Source organism: Pseudochaenichthys georgianus, chromosome 10 (assembly GCF_902827115.2).
Source record: "Pseudochaenichthys georgianus chromosome 10, fPseGeo1.2, whole genome shotgun sequence".
Lineage (NCBI taxonomy): Eukaryota > Metazoa > Chordata > Actinopteri > Perciformes > Channichthyidae > Pseudochaenichthys > Pseudochaenichthys georgianus.
In genome coordinates this window covers 22,504,750-22,523,947 of record NC_047512.1, presented here as the reverse complement: position 1 = coordinate 22,523,947, position 19,198 = coordinate 22,504,750, and the positions used below count along the sequence as shown (strand labels likewise).

Genomic DNA, 19,198 nt, shown 5'->3' with positions numbered 1-19,198 from the left:
TAAAGTGCCAACATAGTCACAACAAGCCACCAGGCTCAGTGTTAGTGGTGGAATAAGTACTCAGATTCTAATTCTACATTTTTACTAAAAAAGTACGTTGTTACAATTAAAAGTCCTGCATTTAAAATCGTACTTGTAAAAAGTACTCCTTATTCCATGGAACATTTCATAATATTGAGTTAGGGGCCGTTTCTCAATCGCGAGGATGCTTGCTTGGTAGCACATGTCTTCCGAGTCACTTCCTTCAGAAGCTATTCAAGATTCCTTCCTGGCATTCGGAACACGAAGAGTGGAACAGGCTAGCAAGTGTGCAGGTGTGCATCCGCCTTACATTTTCCGCCACAGATTTGGGGAAATTGGTCCGTGCGCAAAGCATTGTGGGGATTTGAAGGATGCGAAGTCGACCCATGTGCAGCCTCGAAATTACCCCCAAACCAAGGACGCGGCCTCGGTGGAATTCCAAGTATGCTGGAGATTGGAACAGTCCTTCGGCGGCACTCGATGACGTAGTATCCTTGAAATATTGGCTTGGAAGCCAGTTTCCTCACGATTGAGAAACGGCCACTGAGTTATTATGATGATTATTGATGTGCTTTTATCACAGCTTGTACAGGTGGAGCTAATTTGAATAACTTGATATACTGCTGCTGGATAATTACATGTTAAAGTTGATTTAATAATTGATTTATATTTTGTATTAGCTAATTGTCTAAATCTAAGTAACTAGTAGTAACTAAAAGCTGTCAAATAAATATAGTGGTGTAGAAGTATGAAGCTCAAAAACTGAGATTGAGAATACTCAGGTAAAGTACAAGTACCGTACTTGAATAAATGTACTCTTAAAAATATCAATCATGCTTGTAAAGCAAGGACACGATGGATGCTCAACTTTGTTTTCCCAGGGAGCGTGTTGGGAACAATGTTAGGACACCAGGGGTCAGTTATTATGCAAATATGAATTATATTGAGGATTAGAGGACTTTTAGCTCAGACCTCTGTCAGGGGTCTTCTCTAGCATTAAAAAACGTTTTCCAATAAACAAGCTTTATTTATCAATTTTGATTTGTTTGAATATACTGTATTTATATGTATTTGCTTTGTAAATTAGAAGATATAAGGAGGATCAGCCAGCACAGGCCTTAAACTATTTATTATGTGTTCAACTCATTCCTATGTTAATAGGCAAAACTATATTGGATAATATTTGATTGATACACATTTTCTTAATCTTTTGCTAAACCAGTGGACAGAACCCAGCAGCCGGTAAAGTAGATGTTTAAGCTGGAGTTGGGGGAAGGCCACCATTTTCCTGATGAATAATGCCAGGTCAATCACTTGTGTAAAGGCACATTATTAAGATAATCATTTTTATTATTGATAGATCTAATAGTAATTTTCTCGGGTAATCGATTCAAATTTTGGTCCATACAATAATAAATGTCCATGCATGTACAGAGGTGATGTACTTAACCTTGTTTTATCAGTTTAATAACCAAATTAGTCAAATAGAAAATCTCCATTAAAAGTAGAACATTGTCCTCCAGTTTGTATTAAATGTTACATTAAAATGCTGGATAACCCCTTTAATGGTTTCACAGGAACCCAGCCTGCTCTGCTACATCTAGAATTCATCAGATGTAATCAAAAGAGGGAAGCCCCTTGTAACGTGCATGCAAAAAAGAAGAGACATGTGACATGATGTATTTTCAACAGTGCCCTTTATAATTCAAAATAAGAAGGTATAAGACCAAACCATTAACAAAAACACATTCATCTTTTTGAAAAAAAACAAAAACAAATTCTTAAGTGATCAGAAAATAAAGGTTTATTGCAAAAACAGGATTTCAGTGCCCTCACCAAGCAACACGAAGGCAATAATAGAGACAATAATTCCAAACCATAAAGAGTTGCATCTGTGAGCTTATGCACTGTCACATTAAAGAATGATATATTGGTTATTACTCTATGATTGTTTGAACACTTGTACTACTGCTGTCATTCTATTGTTATACACACATGCATGCTTATACTACTTGACACTACACTAATGCATCAATTTAGTTTCGGATACAATTTGACACAACATTACCGTGGTACATACAGGTAATTGCAGCTTTTCTCTGGGATGCAATACAGTCCAGTAAGGCAATTCATTTTTTAACATTCAAAAACCAAGAGAAATACTATATTAAAAAACTTCATAGTCAAAATATAGTAACACCTTTTTACATGTCATGCAGACATGCGTTTGTTTTAATTTGACTATGATTAGATGGCTTAATGAGCAGGTAGTTTCTCAAAGCAACAAGAAGAATCTATGGTCAAAAAGCTCCACCTTACACAAAAAACAACTACATATTTTGAGGTTAACAGTTTCCGGTAGGATTTACATTTTGACAAAGAAAAACACCAATAAAAAAGATCACATAATTTCTAAACACGTAATGATAAAGCCTCACAGGCATGCTGATACATATGAGGCAGAATTTGCCCAATGGAGATATGAGACAACCATATAAAAACATTTATATTTATATTGAGTGTATTTTATTTAAAGTAGTGGTTCATATTATAATCCCTGAGTGTTTAAGTCTGTTTTAAATCCTCTACTTTCTCAAATCTGCTACACAGATTCACTTCCAGTCCTCACCATACTGTCATCTCTCTATGCCCTGCAATATATTAGGCAGTATGGCAAAGGCAAATTGTACATGATGCATTTTTAAAACACCCTGAGTTAATGGCAGAGGCATTTATATAGAATATAACAGACATGCTGTGTGTAATGGCAGTTCCCTCTACATTAACAATACAGTGTGGAGCTACAGTAATAAGTAAGAGACCTTTGTTCTTCTTACCTGTAAACAAAATACCGTGATCATTTGTAGGAACCAATTTTAATTTATTTATACCTTAAAATTAAAATGTACCCTCTACTGTTGGGTAGCAAAGAGTTATCAAGAGTTACTTTTTTTGTTACTGGAAATTTGTATTTCCACATATATTTGATTAACTTTTTTTTAAATGCTAAATATTTTTTTTATTTCTGAAATATATTGGATTGTTTATTTCTGTGTCTTAATTTCATTGCCTTGTGTTTTTTATGTTGATGCAACGCAAACATTTCCAAATTGGGATCAATAAAGTACCTATCTATCTATCTATCTATCTATCTTTTGAACTGGTCTCAAAACCCTTTGTTTACAGCAGGTTTTTGTTGGTTTTTATCCTACTATCAGGTGATGTGTCAACAAAGTGTGTATGTGTACATGTCCCTTATCTCGTACACCTTTTATGCAGACCTAATAAATAACTAATTAGGATAGTAACAAAGCATAATGCTGAATGAAAACTCAGCATCTCTGGACATTTTCATTTGGCTTCTTACAAAAAGTTGAGTTTCGCAGAGGTATAAACATGCGGGAAATTTGATTCTGCACTGAGGGGGAGAGGGGAAGTCAGTTTCATCTCAAACCTGGGCCCAGGATCTGAGGACAGGAAACTAGAGCCGGGTGCGGAGCCTCCATCGACTTCTTGCCTTCCTATAGGAGCACCCTGAGAGCCGAGGTGGGGGAAATTAAAAAGTACGTGTTAATGAAACAGTGTTAGAAAGTTCTGCCTTTGAAGAGCCACACATTTATGTGAGAATGAGGGCTCTCTAGGTGTTTGTTAAACAATACTCATGTTTGTGTGTGTACCTCAGGCTGAAGGGGGTTCACGTGGACATTCACCTGAAAGGAAAACCAATACACAGGTTTCAGAAAAAGGAGAACATATTTCTTATGGGTCTTATAGGACTGCTGTCATAATACCTATGAAAGACATTTGACTTTGACTTAAAATATTTTCAATTCATCGTCGCGATCAAAAGCTCCCTTTCTAGTTTGATGAAAACGTAGGTGATGGGGAAACAAAATCTCCAACTTCAAATCATAGGGAGCGAATTTGGTACTGAAGTGCGGGGCGCACCTCACATTTAGAAAACCATTGTAAAACACCTACCGACGGCTCAGCTGTAGGTCCTCCGGGAGCCTGGGAATAAGGCTGATAGGAGTAATTGTTAGCAGGTCTAGCAGTGTGTCTTGTGCCTGCAGGTTGATTCACAGCCTGCAATTAAAAAAATTATTTTTAAGTAAAATATCAACACATTTTTAAAACAGTTGAATTCCCGTTCGATGAGGGACTTACAGGGTAATACGATGCAGGTACAGTTGCAGTGGGAGGAGCCGTCTCCACCACTTCAGAGGAGCTCTTTTGACAGCAGCACTTTCTTACACAGCAACAGCAGACTAACAGCGCCAAGAATATTCCGACAGCAATACCAACAAAAACAAAAGGGTCTTTATCTGTAGGAGGATAAAAAGGGGGAGGGGGAATATGTTAAATAAATCATCGTGAACAGTTTCTTTTTACATTTTTCCAAAATAATGTGCTGTTGCTCACCCCCGTATACCACCAGCTCCACAATCTTAGCCAGGTGGCCACCCTGGTCTCTGAACCTAAAAGTGCCGGAGTCAGAGACTTCCACAGGAGAAATCTCTATGCCATGGTCCTTAAACTGAGTCCTATCTGGTAGAGTCCAATGACCTGAGTCCGATTGATACCCTCTGTGCAGTCTGCCTGCTTTTAATAATGTTTCTTCGTACTCCTGCCCCGCAGCTTTAAAAGTGACAGTCCACGGGGTATCAGAAAAAGGATAACGCATGAGTAGCGACTCTTGCTCCTTTATTTTATAGTTGTCCTTGGTTGCTGTATATGAAAAGAGTATATCATGTTATAAGATTTAATCAGATATGCAGCTGTCTGAATATTCACATTAAGCTTCCATCACCTGTTACATTGAGCGACACCCAACCCAGCAAAGTGTTGTCTTTTGCTATCGTGTGGTAGTGGCCCATGTCATCCTGATTAAGGTTTTTCATTTCCCAGGTACCACGCTTCAGCCGCCCTCTTCCTCCCGTATTTGTGGCAGGGTCGGAGCGATTCCACAGGACCTGTGGCAGGTCTACACTTTGAAGGGGAATGAACTCCAGGTATTCGGCATGTTTAGGAATATCAAAGGAGTATGATCCCCTGTAATTCTTTGTTACCTTGTCATTACAATCTGAAAAAGCACGTACAAACAAAAAACATGTTAGACTTATTGCACATATCTAATAGAACAAGCGATTTCTGATGGTATAGAGCAGGGGTGTCAAACTCAATTTCATCGCGGGCCACACCGGCATTATGGTTGCACTCAAAGGGCTGGTTGTAACTTTCAATCTCAATTCAATCTTGATTATTATTATTATTTATATAGCACATTTAAAAACAACCTCAGTTGACCAAAGTGCTGTACAGGGAACAAATGTAAAATAACACAATAGGAATAAAATAATAAAACAATAATTAAAAACAAGATGAAAAGCACAATAACTAGAAACTTATAACAACACATACAAATATCAAAATTGTATGTTCAACAAGTATTAAAAGTCAGTGCAAAACTTAACTTTAATACATATAAAAATATATCATATATATAAAATAATGTATTATATTACATTATTGCCTCTGCATTGGATTATTATTTGATAGGGTAATAACTTCATAATTAACTACGTCTGAAAGCAGAAGTCTAGGGCAAATAATTGCAAGTCTCTTCAGTGCACACAGCACAAAATGAGATGCATTGTGGGACATGTAGTTTATGGACAACTCGCTACTGTAAAGCGGCATTCAACCGTATAATAAACATGTTATATTCTTTGCAAGATCTAGTGGGCCACATAAAATGAAGTCGCGGGCCGCATTTGGCCCACGGGCCTTGAGTTTGACACCCTTGGTATAGAGCCTTTAAATATCCAGTATAGTGTAATATTCTCACCTATAACTTCCAGATGAATGATATCTTGTAGGGTATTACCATCTTTTGATACAGAAAAAGTTCCTTCATCTCTTACTGTCAAATCTGTGAATTGAACTGAGGTCAAGTACATTTTGAGGCGTGGGTCCTTTGACTGAATCGGAGAGGAACACAAAAACATTTAATCAGGACAGAGAATAGATTCTGTTAACTCAAAACTTGGTTCGCTATGACTTTTGTCATTTTCCAGATCTTGAATGTCATTGCGCTATTCAAGAAAATGTGCTCACCTCTCCCTTATCCATCACTAGCTTGCGGGATCCTCCATTACTCGGAGTGAAGAACATCTGTCCATCGAAAATAGGTGGTGTATACATAAATGGCATTTTTAAAAAGCTGCCATAGCACTTTTTTGTATTTTCCAAATGAGCGAATGAACCTTTAATCAAAAGTGAAGAAGAGATGGATTGGAAGGAATGTCAAGATAAGTCAGATACAAAGCATGTGAGAATGTGCAAAACATAAACAATTTTGATACCCCCCAGGGGCCTATACTACGAACCTGGTTCAACCTAACCTGGATATGTTTGAGTTAGCCGGTTGGCCTAATCCAAAACATACGCGCTCTCGCTAAACTGTACTACGACGCTGGTTATCAAGTGGATCGCTCAAGCCAGCCGTGTCCTATCTAGTTAGGTGCGCGTTCACATGAAAGGGGTGGTATTTGGAGCATTCGACCAATCACAAACATGGAGAAGCGCACTGACAGCGCAGCGTCATACTTCCTGAATGAAAAGTGAACTTTAATACTAGTCAAATATGAAGAAGTTAAACTTTAAACATCCATGACTTAAACACTTTATCCAGGATCAAAGCCACAGAGCTGCACCTGCAAGGTGAATACAGCTGGAAAAAGAAAAAGTGTTTGAATGCGTACATTAACAGGTTTATGATATCACTGCCCCGTCTAAAACACGATCTGACTTCAATTACATTTGTCTCGAGTGTTTCGTCAACTTATGTGTTGCTTAAAATAATACTTCTGCATCCAGTATGTGACACTGTGAGTGCTGCACGGCCAGATACGGCTCAGCTGACTCAGATCAGGAGATATATGATACATTATGAAGTGATATGCCGCGGACTGTACTTAATGTACTCTGATCCGGTTACTTATGTTGTGGCCGATATTTAAGTAAGCTTTCTTAACGCTAATGTTATAATAGTCAGATTGCTCTGAAGATGGAGGTGATATTCTATTCATGTTCACGTTCACACAGTCGGTGATTTTTGCCGGCCGTCTTTCCATCAATGGCAGTTTTTCTGTATTTCCTTTCTCCTGTAATATGACTTGATCGCTTTAAACTCCGCACACTGAGCTCTGATTGGTCAGCAGGCGGTGCTTTCACTGAGTTGAGCTCTTAGCCTGCAACCTAACCTGGTCCCGACCAGGTTAGCTGCTTAGCATATATTACCATGGAGATCTAGCCTGCTAAAAAGAGAACCAGCTTCGGATGACCGGAAAGCCGGAGTTTTCCCTGAATTTAGCCGGCTAAGCGAAAATCCTGCTTCGCAGTATACCCCCCAGGTGTATCCAAGTTATCTTGTTAATGAGTCGGAGGATGGGCAGACTACAAACTCACAGCTCAAAAACGTATAAGACAACATATTAAAACATAATAAAAAGGTCAGAAACTATAAATGTGTGTTTCTATAATTACATGTATTAAACATTTTTGATTCAATTAAATCAATGCTACTTGGTATGTTCTTTAACAAGTTGCTACACTTTAGGGTGGAAACAGCTGAGTCTATTGTGTAAGATTGCACAGCACTATAGTGACTCATATATTGCATAATAAGAGCACATTTGAAAAGTGTTACCAATATAAATAAAACCTATTTGCACCGAGCACAAGTTACAAAATGGAAGGAGGAGAAGGGTTCTGTTTATATTTTGATCTTACTGCAAACAATAAATCAGCAGCCACATAAAAAGTGGGAATATATTTCACACTGCAGTTCCTTCAAACAGTGTTTTTACAAGTTGCAGGGGTGAATATTTCAACACCTTCAGCTCCCTAAATTGTTATGTTATAGTTCTCAGATTTGTACACTAAGTAGGACTACCCTTGTACTACTTTTTATAGCAATATGTATAACTTCACCATTGAGTTTTAAATAACTATGACCTGTTTCTGTTACTTTAAAACGTGAAGGACGGATTCTCTAATCACTACCAACATCACTGTTAATGTCTATATATATATGTGTCATTAGGGGTCACTAAGCAAGGATTGCACAACATCATTTAAAAGTCAGATGGGTTACATCTGTAGCATTTCTTCTGCAAAGTAAAAGGATTCATACTCACTTCCAAACGTGACGCAGGAAAGTGTCAGGTACAACAATAACATGTCCTGCAGAGAGAGGACACGCTTTAACTAGCATGTTACATTTGAACACGATCACAGCAGAAAACTGAACAGCAGAAAACACAACATGTGAAAAAGTGACAGGTAAGACATTTTCTTTCTACTCACTGAAAGTTATTTCCTCTGTGTTTCGGGGAATGTGTGGTGTTGTTGTCCGGACATAGAGCTGTTGGTTCGATGAGCTGTTGGTTCGATAAGGCGTGGCTTGCTTCTGCTTCTGCTTCTGCTTCTGCTTCTGCTTCTGCTTCTGCTTCTGCTTCTGCTTCTGCTTCTGCTTCTGCTTCTGCTGCTGCTGCTGCTGCTGCTTCTTCTTCTTCTGCTTCTGCTTCTGCTTCTGCTTCTTCTTCTTCTTCTTCTTTGCTTCAATGGCGAGTCGCAACCACAGGAGCATTATCGCCACCTACTGTTGATGTATTGAATATTCATGTTAAATCTTTGTCCTCAGACCTCAGACCAGTGTTTTTGAGAAACTTGAAGATCCGTTTCTTCTTCTTCTTCGTTGGTTTTTAATCGGCTGTTGGTATCCAACATCTTGCATCAGCGCCCTCAACTGGACACAATTCTACAAATCTCCCAATATAACAAAACATATTTAATACAAATAAATATATCAACATTTTCCATCAACCAGCCCTACCCTGAGGGGGCATGCACTTCCTGCCAGTAATTCCCATAATGTCCCCAACTTTCTCACAGAATCAACAACTTTTTCTATTCTCTAATTTTTCCTTTCTGCCTTAGCAGTTTATCATATTGGCTAGAAATATTAAGAACCTTGATTTGTAATGATCTAACACAAATAATGTGCTTCCTCCCTGATCTGGGCCTACTTCTTGAATCTCTGATGTCCTGGCTTCTTCTTCGTGCCTTACCCTTCTCTTCAAACTAACATTGATGGTTTATCCACATCACTTATCATCCTTTTCACTAATAACACTAATAATTTTTTGTTGCACATCATATTCTTTAAAAAACGTTCTTAAAAAGTTGACAAGTTATAACTGTAAAATAGGCCTATGCTGTAAAAAGTATATTAGCCTATTTCCCTCTGAACTGCAGTACAACAGAAGTAAGTAATAAAGTTGAGGAGGTTTCATTCAAAATGTTACATACAATATATATCCTGTAAAAAAATACACTAAACAAGTTTAGAAGTGATATGGACTTTTCATTTATTTTGTCATTTTTTGTATTCTAAAATGTTTTGGTCTGGCGGTAAATATTATTTAGAAAGAACAACGGGGAAAACAATACAACTTTAGAATAAGGACATTTTTAATAACCTTTAAAGGTGATGGATTTACAAATATAGATTTTTGTATGCAACTAATTTTGTTGCATACATTAAGACATTTTCATATTCCCAAGAAGAACTGGATTGACTCTAAACCATATTTTGTAAATCTTTACTTGGAATAACAATAGTATGGCACCACTATTACACATACAAAATAAGAAGGCAAAACCACATTTGTATCTGATAAATATTTGAATACTACCTTATTTTTTATTTATACATTATAGTTATATATTATATATATATTAGTGCTGTCAAAATTATCGCGTTAACGGCGGTAATTAATTTTTTGAATTAATTGCGTTAAAATATTTAACGCATTTAACGCATGTGCAGAATGGCCCGCCCCATACGTGCCACCAGTGGCAGCGCCAGGGTATGGCTGGGGTAGGCTACACCCGCATTCTTTCATTTATCTTTCCATTCCCACAACAATATACTAGGGCTGTCAAACGATTAACATTTTTAATCAGATTAATCACAGCTTAAAAATTAATTAATCATGATTAATCACCATTCGAACTATGTCCAAAATATGCCATTTATTTATGTATATTGTTGTGGGAATGGAAAGATAAATGAAAGAAGGCGGATATATCCATTTAACATACAGTATCTATGTTTATTATAAAAAAATGCTGCATGTCAAAATGAAAGACAACCCACACACCTATCAATCATCAAACTGTGGGGTCTTAATTCATTACGTGTTGATTTCTATCAACGGGGGAGTACTTCAGGGAAGTCGACAGAGGGGGGGGGCGCGCTAGTGGAGTACTTCGTGACCACAGAGTGTGAACGTTGTGATCAGCTGTTTTAGCGCAGTTCTCCAGTGAAGGGGGGAGTCTCCCTCCGCAGCTGGTTGGCGTAGTTTTGGCACAGTTCCGTTGTACAGACCGACGTTAACAGCAGCCCTGTCTGTGCAAACGGAGACCGACTCTGTCGTCCGGTGATCTAACCGCCTTCTGGAAACGCTTCACAAGTACGTCGGTACGCAAATGCGCTTTGTGACACAAGTGACGGTACGTATTTCAGATTACGCACATAACCTGCGTACCAGTTATGTGAACCCCTGTACCAGAGCTATATTATTACTATTATATGGCTCTGCCCTGTACTACGGCAAAAGTATTCTGCGTCGGGACTTCCTGCAACAACACCACGCCGTTATCAAAGATGTTCTATTGAGAAGACGATCACTACGTGACAAAAGTTTTCAAAACCGTGGCTACTGAAATCAATCTTACAAACTGCTGTCTGTGCAATTTACTCCGCGCGAGTTGTCAGACTTTATTTTGCTTACTTTAACATCATTTTTCATGGTGGGGCTAAGCCATTTCTTGGTATGGGTGTAGCCTACCCCAGCCATACCCTGGCGCTGCCACTGGTGGCACGTATGGGGCGGGCCAGAGCTATTTAATAGAAGAGTTACGACACCGGAAGTCCAAAAACGGTTATCGTCACGTGGTTCATGTAGACGAGGGATCGTTCCCCGGAAGTTCATGGCGGGCAATGTGAATGCATTGTTAACAGGAGATAGAACTACGATTTTTGTTAATTATTAGTGAATAAAGGTTTTGATTTGCAATATTTATACAACAAATCGATATGTGTATGTATTTACATCAATATGTTTTCAAAAATAAAATCGAATTTGCTAATATTAAGTGATAATATTAGGATTAGTGTGAACAACTAGTTTACATGTTACTAACAGTGCCTTGGATAAAGAGCCTGTTGCTGTTTATTTATAGCTTTGAATTCTTTCAAACCAATATTATCTTCTTAAACTTGTATGGTAGTCAGGAGCATCACTTTCTAATGTTTATTGATACATTTAGAGGGAGGGGATCTAAAGTAATGCTTTAAAATTCAGATTAGATTAATTTCTACCATTTTCTTAAATTCATGGTAGTTTCAGTAATCCCCTGGTAATTGAGGACACAAGTTATCTAAATGACTAATGTCGTCTTTATGGCTTTCAGAAAGGACAGGAGACCGACAGGATATGATGATGATGATGATGATGATGATGATGATGATGATGTTAAATGTGTTGCTTTAGGAACTTCCATTGCAAATACATGGAATTCAATAAACATAGAAGAGCATATCATGCAGTTTGTCGGTGCCTTTTCCTCCGTGTTGTCCTGGTTTGCTGTGCTGCCTCCTAGTCGCCACCATGGTTTGCTGTGCTGCCTCCTAGTCGCCACCATGGTTTGATGTGCTGCCTGGGGATGCTCAAATCTCTCAGAGAAAGGAGTACGAATGTACGGCTTCCCCACTGACACAGAGCGGAGGAAAAAATGGCTGGCTCAAGTCAGCAGGAGCAATTTCACGACCAACAGCAACACAATATGTGATTTATATACAAACACTGCATTTGCACTTCTATTAAATGGCTCTGGGGCGGGCCATTCTGCACATGCGTTAAATGCGTTAAATATTTTAACGCAATTAATTCAAAAAATTAATTACCGCCGTTAACGCGATCATTTTGACAGCACTACAATATACATAAATAAATGGCATATTTTGGACATAGTTCGAATGGTGATTAATCGTGATTAATTAATTTTTAAGCTGTGATTAATCTGATTAAAAATTGTAATCGTTTGACAGCCCTAATATATATATATATATTATTTTTTTTACTCGTTTACACGTTGTTTGTGTATAACGTATGATGATGTCTGTTCATATATCTTTTCTTGAATAATAATACAAAAAATAGTACTTATCATTTGATGGAAAGCCCAGTCAGGAGGATCCCACGTTGTAACGTGCTCTCTCTTGCACCAATAGCGTATTCATACCAAGGACCTGGCAGGATTCCAGGCAGACGTGACGTCTCTTGCGCAGGAGCATCGCCATAGATAAAACAGCGGGACCAGTGCCCATGCGCGCTCTGCAGAGGACGTTATCCTCTTATCCATATTCACACAAACACTCACAAATATCCCGCGGTGCATTTATTCTTCATACATGCTGCAGGTGAGTTCTGTGTAGATGGGTGTCACAGACTGTGTGATTTAAATAAGTGGCGGCCTCCTGGTCGCTGTAAATGTTGCGTTCATCGAGAAATGTTGGACACCTGCGTGGACATTACTTCAGACAGCAGCGTCATGGATCACTGTGACAATATTTATGTTTTCTCAATGTATCGCTCTGCAGGAGGCACCTCGTCTCTGATCCTTGTAGATTTACGATCGCAGCTTGTTCAGAGATGTGATGTGAAGGTGGGGGTGGATGTCTCTGTAGACTAAACACTGTCTTTACAGGTGAAGATGTCCCCCTGTGTCCTGCTCACTGCCCTTTTAGCCATTCATTTTGCTGTGGGTAAGTCCATGCACATAGTTTTGCTTCCATTTTGATTAAGACACCATTTGTTATTTACATTTTCTTTGTAAGGGACTAATGGATTAAACAATTGTTAAATTACTAATGCTTTATGTGTTACTTAACAAAATAATCTGGTTTCCAGGTGAAATTTCCCTTCACTGGTGTTAAACTTTTTTTTAACACCAATGATAGGCCTCGCCTATAGTCTTTAATGTTGATAGACCATGCATTGGTTCCTTACAGTTTCCATATACAAATATCAGAGTCACAAATGTCACACTTCCCAAGAATCTGCCATGAAGTATGTTATGCAATTATAAATGCAAATTATATTCACAAATAAAAGGTTCTTAACCTAATCTCCAAATCCATGGTTGTTTATGTTAATTTGTTGTTGATAATTGGATTATGGTCCAGATAATCCACAGCTCAACGGTCAAACAGTCTATACCGGGTCTGTATTTTGCATAAACAAATTCATGGGGAAAACTAATCTCCAGATTTCTTTTTTGAAAAACATTATTATGTTTTGGACAGAATTTCATACTGATAAAAGAGTGAAAAAGCTGAAAAAACAATAAACACCAATGGGAAACTAAAAGCTAAATTTATAGCAATTTAAAACAGACCTCTATATCTATTAACTATACTAATGATACTTGATTTGTATGGCAATTATCTTATCAAAGTGAACATAGAGTTTGTATAAATTCTCTATTTTTAAGATGTAACCTCTCTGATCTCAATGGGCAGAGTATTTAAAATGTAAAGACTGAGCAATCAGCTGTCTCTCTGGTGCCAGAAAGGGATCATTGGTGACCTTAACAAGGGCTGACCTGCATGGAAAACTGTACCTTTACCCATAAGTCTGAACATTATTATATGATTTATTAACCATCAATGAAGTCATTAATCCTTGTACAATTTATAAATCCATTACAATGGTAATTGGAAATTCTTATTAGAAAGTGGTACCATCATGTCTTACAGTGTATTTGAGGACTATGCATTTTACTTGAGAAGATGCATAATAATATTACATTGTTGTCCCTCCGTAGGTTGGGATGTACCAAGTGAGTCAACTTTCATCCAAAATCTTTCACCTACAAAACATCATCTCTGTTGAGGTTGCTGACTCTCTTTACCCCACCCGCAGGTGAAAGAGAGGAAGCCCAGATGGTGTGTTCCGGTCGGGATTTTCGTCTTCCCGTTTACTCGACATCCAGAACGGTGACTTTCACTCCAGACCCCGAGGGGCCGAGGCGTGTACTGCTGGACAAAACCATTGTGAGTGGAAGTTTGTCAATGCTTGTTTATTTTGATGTGTGTACAGATTTCCAAAACCAATTTACTTTACAACTGCAGGTTAAGGACCCGCGGTTTGAGTGGACCAGGGATAAGATGCTAGTCCTGAGAGAAGTGACTCATGAGGATCAGGGACTTTACTCCATCAAACTGTCCTCTGGGTTCACTTATGAAGCTGTTCGACTCACTGTTTCAGGTACAATAGTTTCCTCTTACCTTTAAATCCATCTCCTGCCTCGTTCATGGCTTGGATTAAGTGTAAGAATACTACAAAGTAACAATGTTTATTTCTGAAATTAGCTGGGAGTTAAGAAGTAACATACATCCAAGTATATCACAGTTGACTCTTTGTCCTGCTTCAGCATGCATTAAGTCCCATCACAGATTCTACGGGCAGAACTTTGAACACCACATCACTGAAAATGGCTCTCTTCTGGAGTTTACTCCCTGGGGTGCTCCACCTGAGGCCATGCCGGTTATGCTGTGGAACCGGACGGACCCTGAGACCAGCGATGCGGGCCGGGGGCGGCTGCTGCGGGCCGGGAAGGTGTGGGTCGCAGAGAGAGTGACGCAAGCAGACCAGGGGAACTACACCGTGAGAAACGACAGGGGGAAGGTGGTGTCCCGCAGCACCCTGACTGTCCGCGGTGAGCAGAGAGAGAAGATTAGACGATGGGTTTTAGGAATCGTTTGACTTTATAACAGGGAGTCGGCGACTTTTTGATAAGCTGATCAACTTATAAAGTAATTGGCTACCTTTTTGTTTACTGTTAAAAGTCATTTTTCATCCAAATATGGCGGAAAATGCTGTTTTCAGCCCCTCAAATATGGAGGTTTTTCTGCTTTTCACTGTTTAATATCATATTAAACTAAATACCTTTGGGTATGAATGACAACAAAATACTTTTAAAGGGATAACCTTGAACTGTGAGAAATAGGGATGGTCATTTTTCACAATTTTCTGACATGAGCAATTTGACTAATCTAGAAAAATAATGTGCAGACTAATCAATAATATAAATAACATTTAGTTAATGCCCTGTTTAGGATCCTGTCATCTATAACATTTATATTTTATCTTTCCCTTTCCACCTAAAACCCTTTCATATCGCCACATTTCCTTCATGCACCCATCTCTGTGTTCATGATCCTGCATGTGAATGCAGGACGCTCCCTTAATGTCACCCGCTTCTCCAAGGAGTCTTTAAACCTGCCCCTCTTTCTTCCTGTCCCTCATGCACGCCTCATTTTTACCCCCACCCGATACCCTGACGAATCCTCCCTGGGCCCTTATGACCCCAAGCCCCCCCGTGGCCCTGTGCAGCTGATCCGCGAGGGCCACATTACAGACCAAGACATGCGCTACAGGGGCCTCGTCTCTCTGGGCAGGAACGGCACCCTCAATGAGGTCGTCATAATGAGGCTGAGTGCAAGGCATGATGGGCTGTATGAGATCAGAGATGTGGATGGAAACCTGGTTTCCTCCACCTGGTTGCAGGTGATCGGTGAGTGACGGCATGCTTGAAATTATAATTTGTTTTGCATCTGAATTCTTCGCTCCCTCACGCTCATCCTGATATTCGTCCCTCTGATCTCTCCAGAAAAGGGAGGCAGATGGCGAACATTTCTCAAGTCCATCACTGTCCCTTCTGGCATGTTTGTGTCCCTGGCTGGTTTCCTCCTCTTCATGAGGCGATACCCAAACTGCAGCCTGTCGCAGATCATCTCCAGCCTCCGAGGAAACCGCACGCTACCAGCCATCCCTCCGAGGGTCAACATCCAGGTGAGGAAATCAGGATGTCTTGGTTAGGGTACTTCTGGCTGACATAGCTGTTCAGGTATGAGAACTAATATGTGTTGTCCATAACTTTGTTTTTATCTCAGCATGTTACATCAGTGGTATTTCATTACAGTTTCACATTTAAACATGTTCGTTTGTAGTGTGAGGTTTCCATGAGTTTACAATAATTTCTGGTTATAAATACATTTACAAAGTTAACATTCAAAGGATCAATTAAATACATAAAAAAGGAGTGAGTGTGTATGCAGGCAGGTTAGGTTAGAGAAAGTAGTGTTGGTTATTAAATAATGTCTCCATGTGGCCACATGTAACGCCATGTGGGTAGTTTATATGGAACAGATTAAATGACCATATGGCCTTAACAGGGCCATTAGAGGACTCTAACACTTTATAAAGCAAGGCTTTTGGAGCTATACTGCATATATGATATAATCCATCCCTTAAAGCATATTCTTAAATCCATAAGCTGTGTGAAGGTGGCTAGAATGAAGCCTCCATTCATTGAACATTCTTCTAACAATAAATGTGCTTAAATATAGATCAACTCTTCTGAGTCCTTTCACGTCCTGGAAATCAAATGTGAAAAATGAGCAGAGAAATTATACAGACTATGGTAGATAAATGCATGTGCCACTAAAGGGCTCTACAGTATCTCTCTCGAAGCCACTAAATGTTTATTATTTCCTAATTTGCCATCCATCTGTAGGTCATAATATGTTGTTGCATGATTACAAAGTGAATGTATCACAATTAGCATTACACCTTACTATAAAGCATGTGGGTTAGTTTCACTTCTATAATTTGAAACCAGTTGAGCTATTCTCTGCGACCAATTTAGCCGAGTATGCAGACTTGAACGTGTCTGTGTTTGTCTGTGCAGGACTACAGCCAGCCCAGCCCTCAGCCCTCGAGCTACTACAGTCACCATCAGCCGCCTGGAACACCGAGAAAAATGACCCCCAGAGCCAGCCCCTCTCATACCGTAAGGCCGACTGTCTGAGTTATGAGTTAGCAGGCTGTGTGTATTAGAATGGTTAAGGCCATACACTGGACTGGAGGCAGTAACATCGTTATGTGAAAGTCCATTTTAAGAGTTTGGGCTATTCTTTAAAAAAAATATTATTTAGGAATAGTACAAAAAAAACATCATATCCACATTTAGGAGCTGGCTTTTACTTTATTTTGTCTGTGTTTATTTCTTATGAATTCCCCAAATGCTTTTTTACTCATAATTTGATAAATCTCTTCGGTACTCTGGTAGCCCTTATACACCACACTTTATAGTTTCTTTCCTTTTTTTACCAAGGTCATATATTAATAAAAAGCAAATGTATATTATTTTATTACATCGCTTAGTTTAATACTCGATTCGGATTGGTCAATTCAGAACACGTGACACGTTGTTAATCCAGTAGTACAGACCGCTGTCAAGGATTTATTGACCGTTGCTAAGGAGGATCAAGAAAGAGAAAGTAAAAGAGGGTAAAAGTGCTGGTCGTCAGATAAATCACCAGAAGAAGGCAGAGAGTTAGACAACACTAACAGGAACACGGTATGGGCTCTGCAGTGTTTAAGGACTTGTTAGTGGATCAGAAACTGTGAACATTGTTGGACAGTGCTACCGTAAAGTTGTTGTTGTCGCAGTTCCAGACGTTGGTGTGTCGTGGAACGGAGTTTTTTTTCTTTTTCTTAGTGGAAGAAATACGATCATAACCACCTCACTGCACATTATCCAGCTTACATATAATATGAATGTCTTATTGTAAATTATCAGTTGTAAAAAAAAACGATATTGATATCTATTAGTTAAAATGTTTTACCATATTCAAGTGTCTCCCCATCAAAAAATATTGTGTTTTTGTACTTGTACCATTATGTGCTTGTGTTCGGCTGTTTGTATTTCCAGGGTTACTCTCCGGTCATGATGGGAAGTTCAAGAGCCGAGAACCAGGAAGCACACAGATCACCAGCTAGGAGCTCCCCATGTCATAATATAACCACTGAGGTAATACCCCACTCCAGCTGCATTTCTACTTCACAGACTCAAATGTTATTTTCATCGTGTCTTTTCATTCCTTCCTAGCGGCACACATCTCAAAATGACGAGGAGGAGAGAAGGATTTCTTTTCCAGTGCCTGGGGCTTCGGACTGCCTCCACTCCTCAGAGGACTGTGTTCAATTCCAGATTAAGAAGGATGGAGATACAAAAAGGTGGAGCCAATCACAAGGATACTTCTCCACACTGCCACTAGACACAGAAACCTCCGACTCATGCAGTGTTTACACTTCGGAGAAACTGAACTTCTTATAAATCAGAGAATTGGAGCTCGAAAAGGAAAATAAAAACCGTAAAGCATGGAGAAACTGCACTGTTTCTCTGATTGAAGAACGTGGTTTTGGAAAAGAAAGACTTCACCTGTGCCTTCTGCATTTTAGTCCAGTTTTAATGGTTTGGTATTAATATTGCATGTGCATTTTCTTAATATGATTTTCTACAGCATGAGTTGAGCATCATCCTTCCTGTCTCATATTACAAATTTCTTGACACTGTTGATGGTGCTTCTGAAATCTCCCGCTGTAACCTACCTCAGGACCAGTATGATGTGCACTGTATTTGAGTGTTGATACGAGTATGTGTGTGGTGTGATCTCTAGGGCTACCTAGAAATTAAAGTTGTGGTATAAAAGTTTGCAAAAAGGAATTCTTAAATACTGTACAGTAATAGAGAGTTAGTTGATGTGTTTTTCTTCATCCATTATAACCATTCCTAACTACAACCATTCCTAATGACAACAACATTTAAATATCATGTTTAATGTCTGCTATGCAGTCCAGTGATTTTATACCCTCAAGGTAACTGTTGTATTAGTACTTGCTATAGCCTATCTATCTGTAAACTCTACAAGATAATATCGTAAGACCAAATATTTAGTAGAAAAGGTTGTAATTTTTTTGGACTATCAAAATGTCATCTCTTAAACAATAAATATATCTTTACCACTCGTTTTTTATACATTTCCTCCTATGCTCTTTGTTTGGATGTAACTAATATGTATTTACATTATGGATAATTCTGTTGATGTGTTTTCTTTAAATGTACAAAAGTTCAGAAAGCGACAAATCAGTTCAAATAACAATAGTTTGCATGTTAAAATTGCAAACCCAAAGAC

General features: G+C 38.8%; 2 protein-coding genes across 3 annotated transcripts; one reads left to right on the top strand and one right to left on the bottom strand.

The window, feature by feature from the left end:
• Nucleotides 1-1,701: 1,701 nt before the first annotated feature.
• Nucleotides 1,702-8,708, bottom strand: LOC117453834 (uncharacterized). The gene is made up of 10 exons (XM_034092840.2): nucleotides 8,392-8,708; nucleotides 8,223-8,268; nucleotides 6,139-6,287; nucleotides 5,870-6,002; nucleotides 4,832-5,104; nucleotides 4,444-4,749; nucleotides 4,189-4,346; nucleotides 4,003-4,107; nucleotides 3,699-3,731; nucleotides 1,702-3,555 (listed from the first exon to the last, which is right to left on the bottom strand). The coding sequence occupies exons 2-10, from the start codon at nucleotides 8,263-8,265 to the stop codon at nucleotides 3,385-3,387; spliced, it is 1,371 nt and encodes a 456-aa protein (XP_033948731.1). The 5' UTR covers nucleotides 8,266-8,268; nucleotides 8,392-8,708; the 3' UTR covers nucleotides 1,702-3,384.
• LOC117453510 (uncharacterized) lies at nucleotides 8,278-19,019 on the top strand. 2 transcript variants are annotated; one of them, XM_071204642.1, is made up of 11 exons: nucleotides 8,278-8,367; nucleotides 12,862-12,919; nucleotides 13,981-13,995; nucleotides 14,079-14,209; nucleotides 14,288-14,423; nucleotides 14,590-14,874; nucleotides 15,394-15,732; nucleotides 15,829-16,010; nucleotides 16,909-17,010; nucleotides 17,935-18,033; nucleotides 18,112-19,019. In XM_071204642.1, exons 2-11 carry the CDS (start codon nucleotides 12,868-12,870, stop codon nucleotides 18,337-18,339), a joined length of 1,569 nt encoding a protein of 522 aa, XP_071060743.1. In that variant the 5' UTR covers nucleotides 8,278-8,367; nucleotides 12,862-12,867; the 3' UTR covers nucleotides 18,340-19,019. The 2 variants fall into 2 exon arrangements, with proteins under 2 accessions (XP_071060743.1, XP_033948221.1); XM_034092330.1 differs by lacking the exon at nucleotides 8,278-8,367 and adding an exon at nucleotides 12,463-12,574.
• Nucleotides 19,020-19,198: the final 179 nt, after the last annotated feature.

Bases quoted from the DNA above. Each gene is read 5' to 3' on its own strand.
- LOC117453834 (XM_034092840.2), bottom strand. From the start codon at position 8,265: ATGTTATTGTTGTACCTGACACTTTCCTGCGTCACGTTTGGAA. The intron at 5,105-5,869 runs GTGAGAATATTA...GTGCTTTTTCAG, and splicing joins CATTCATCTGGAAGTTATAG to ATTGTAATGACAAGGTAACA. The intron at 3,732-4,002 runs GTAGGTGTTTTA...TTTTCCTTTCAG, and splicing joins GACCTACAGCTGAGCCGTCG to GTGAATGTCCACGTGAACCC.
- LOC117453510 (XM_034092330.1), top strand. The intron at 14,210-14,287 runs GTGAGTGGAAGT...TTACAACTGCAG, and splicing joins TACTGCTGGACAAAACCATT to GTTAAGGACCCGCGGTTTGA. The intron at 18,034-18,111 runs GTAATACCCCAC...ATTCCTTCCTAG, and splicing joins GTCATAATATAACCACTGAG to CGGCACACATCTCAAAATGA.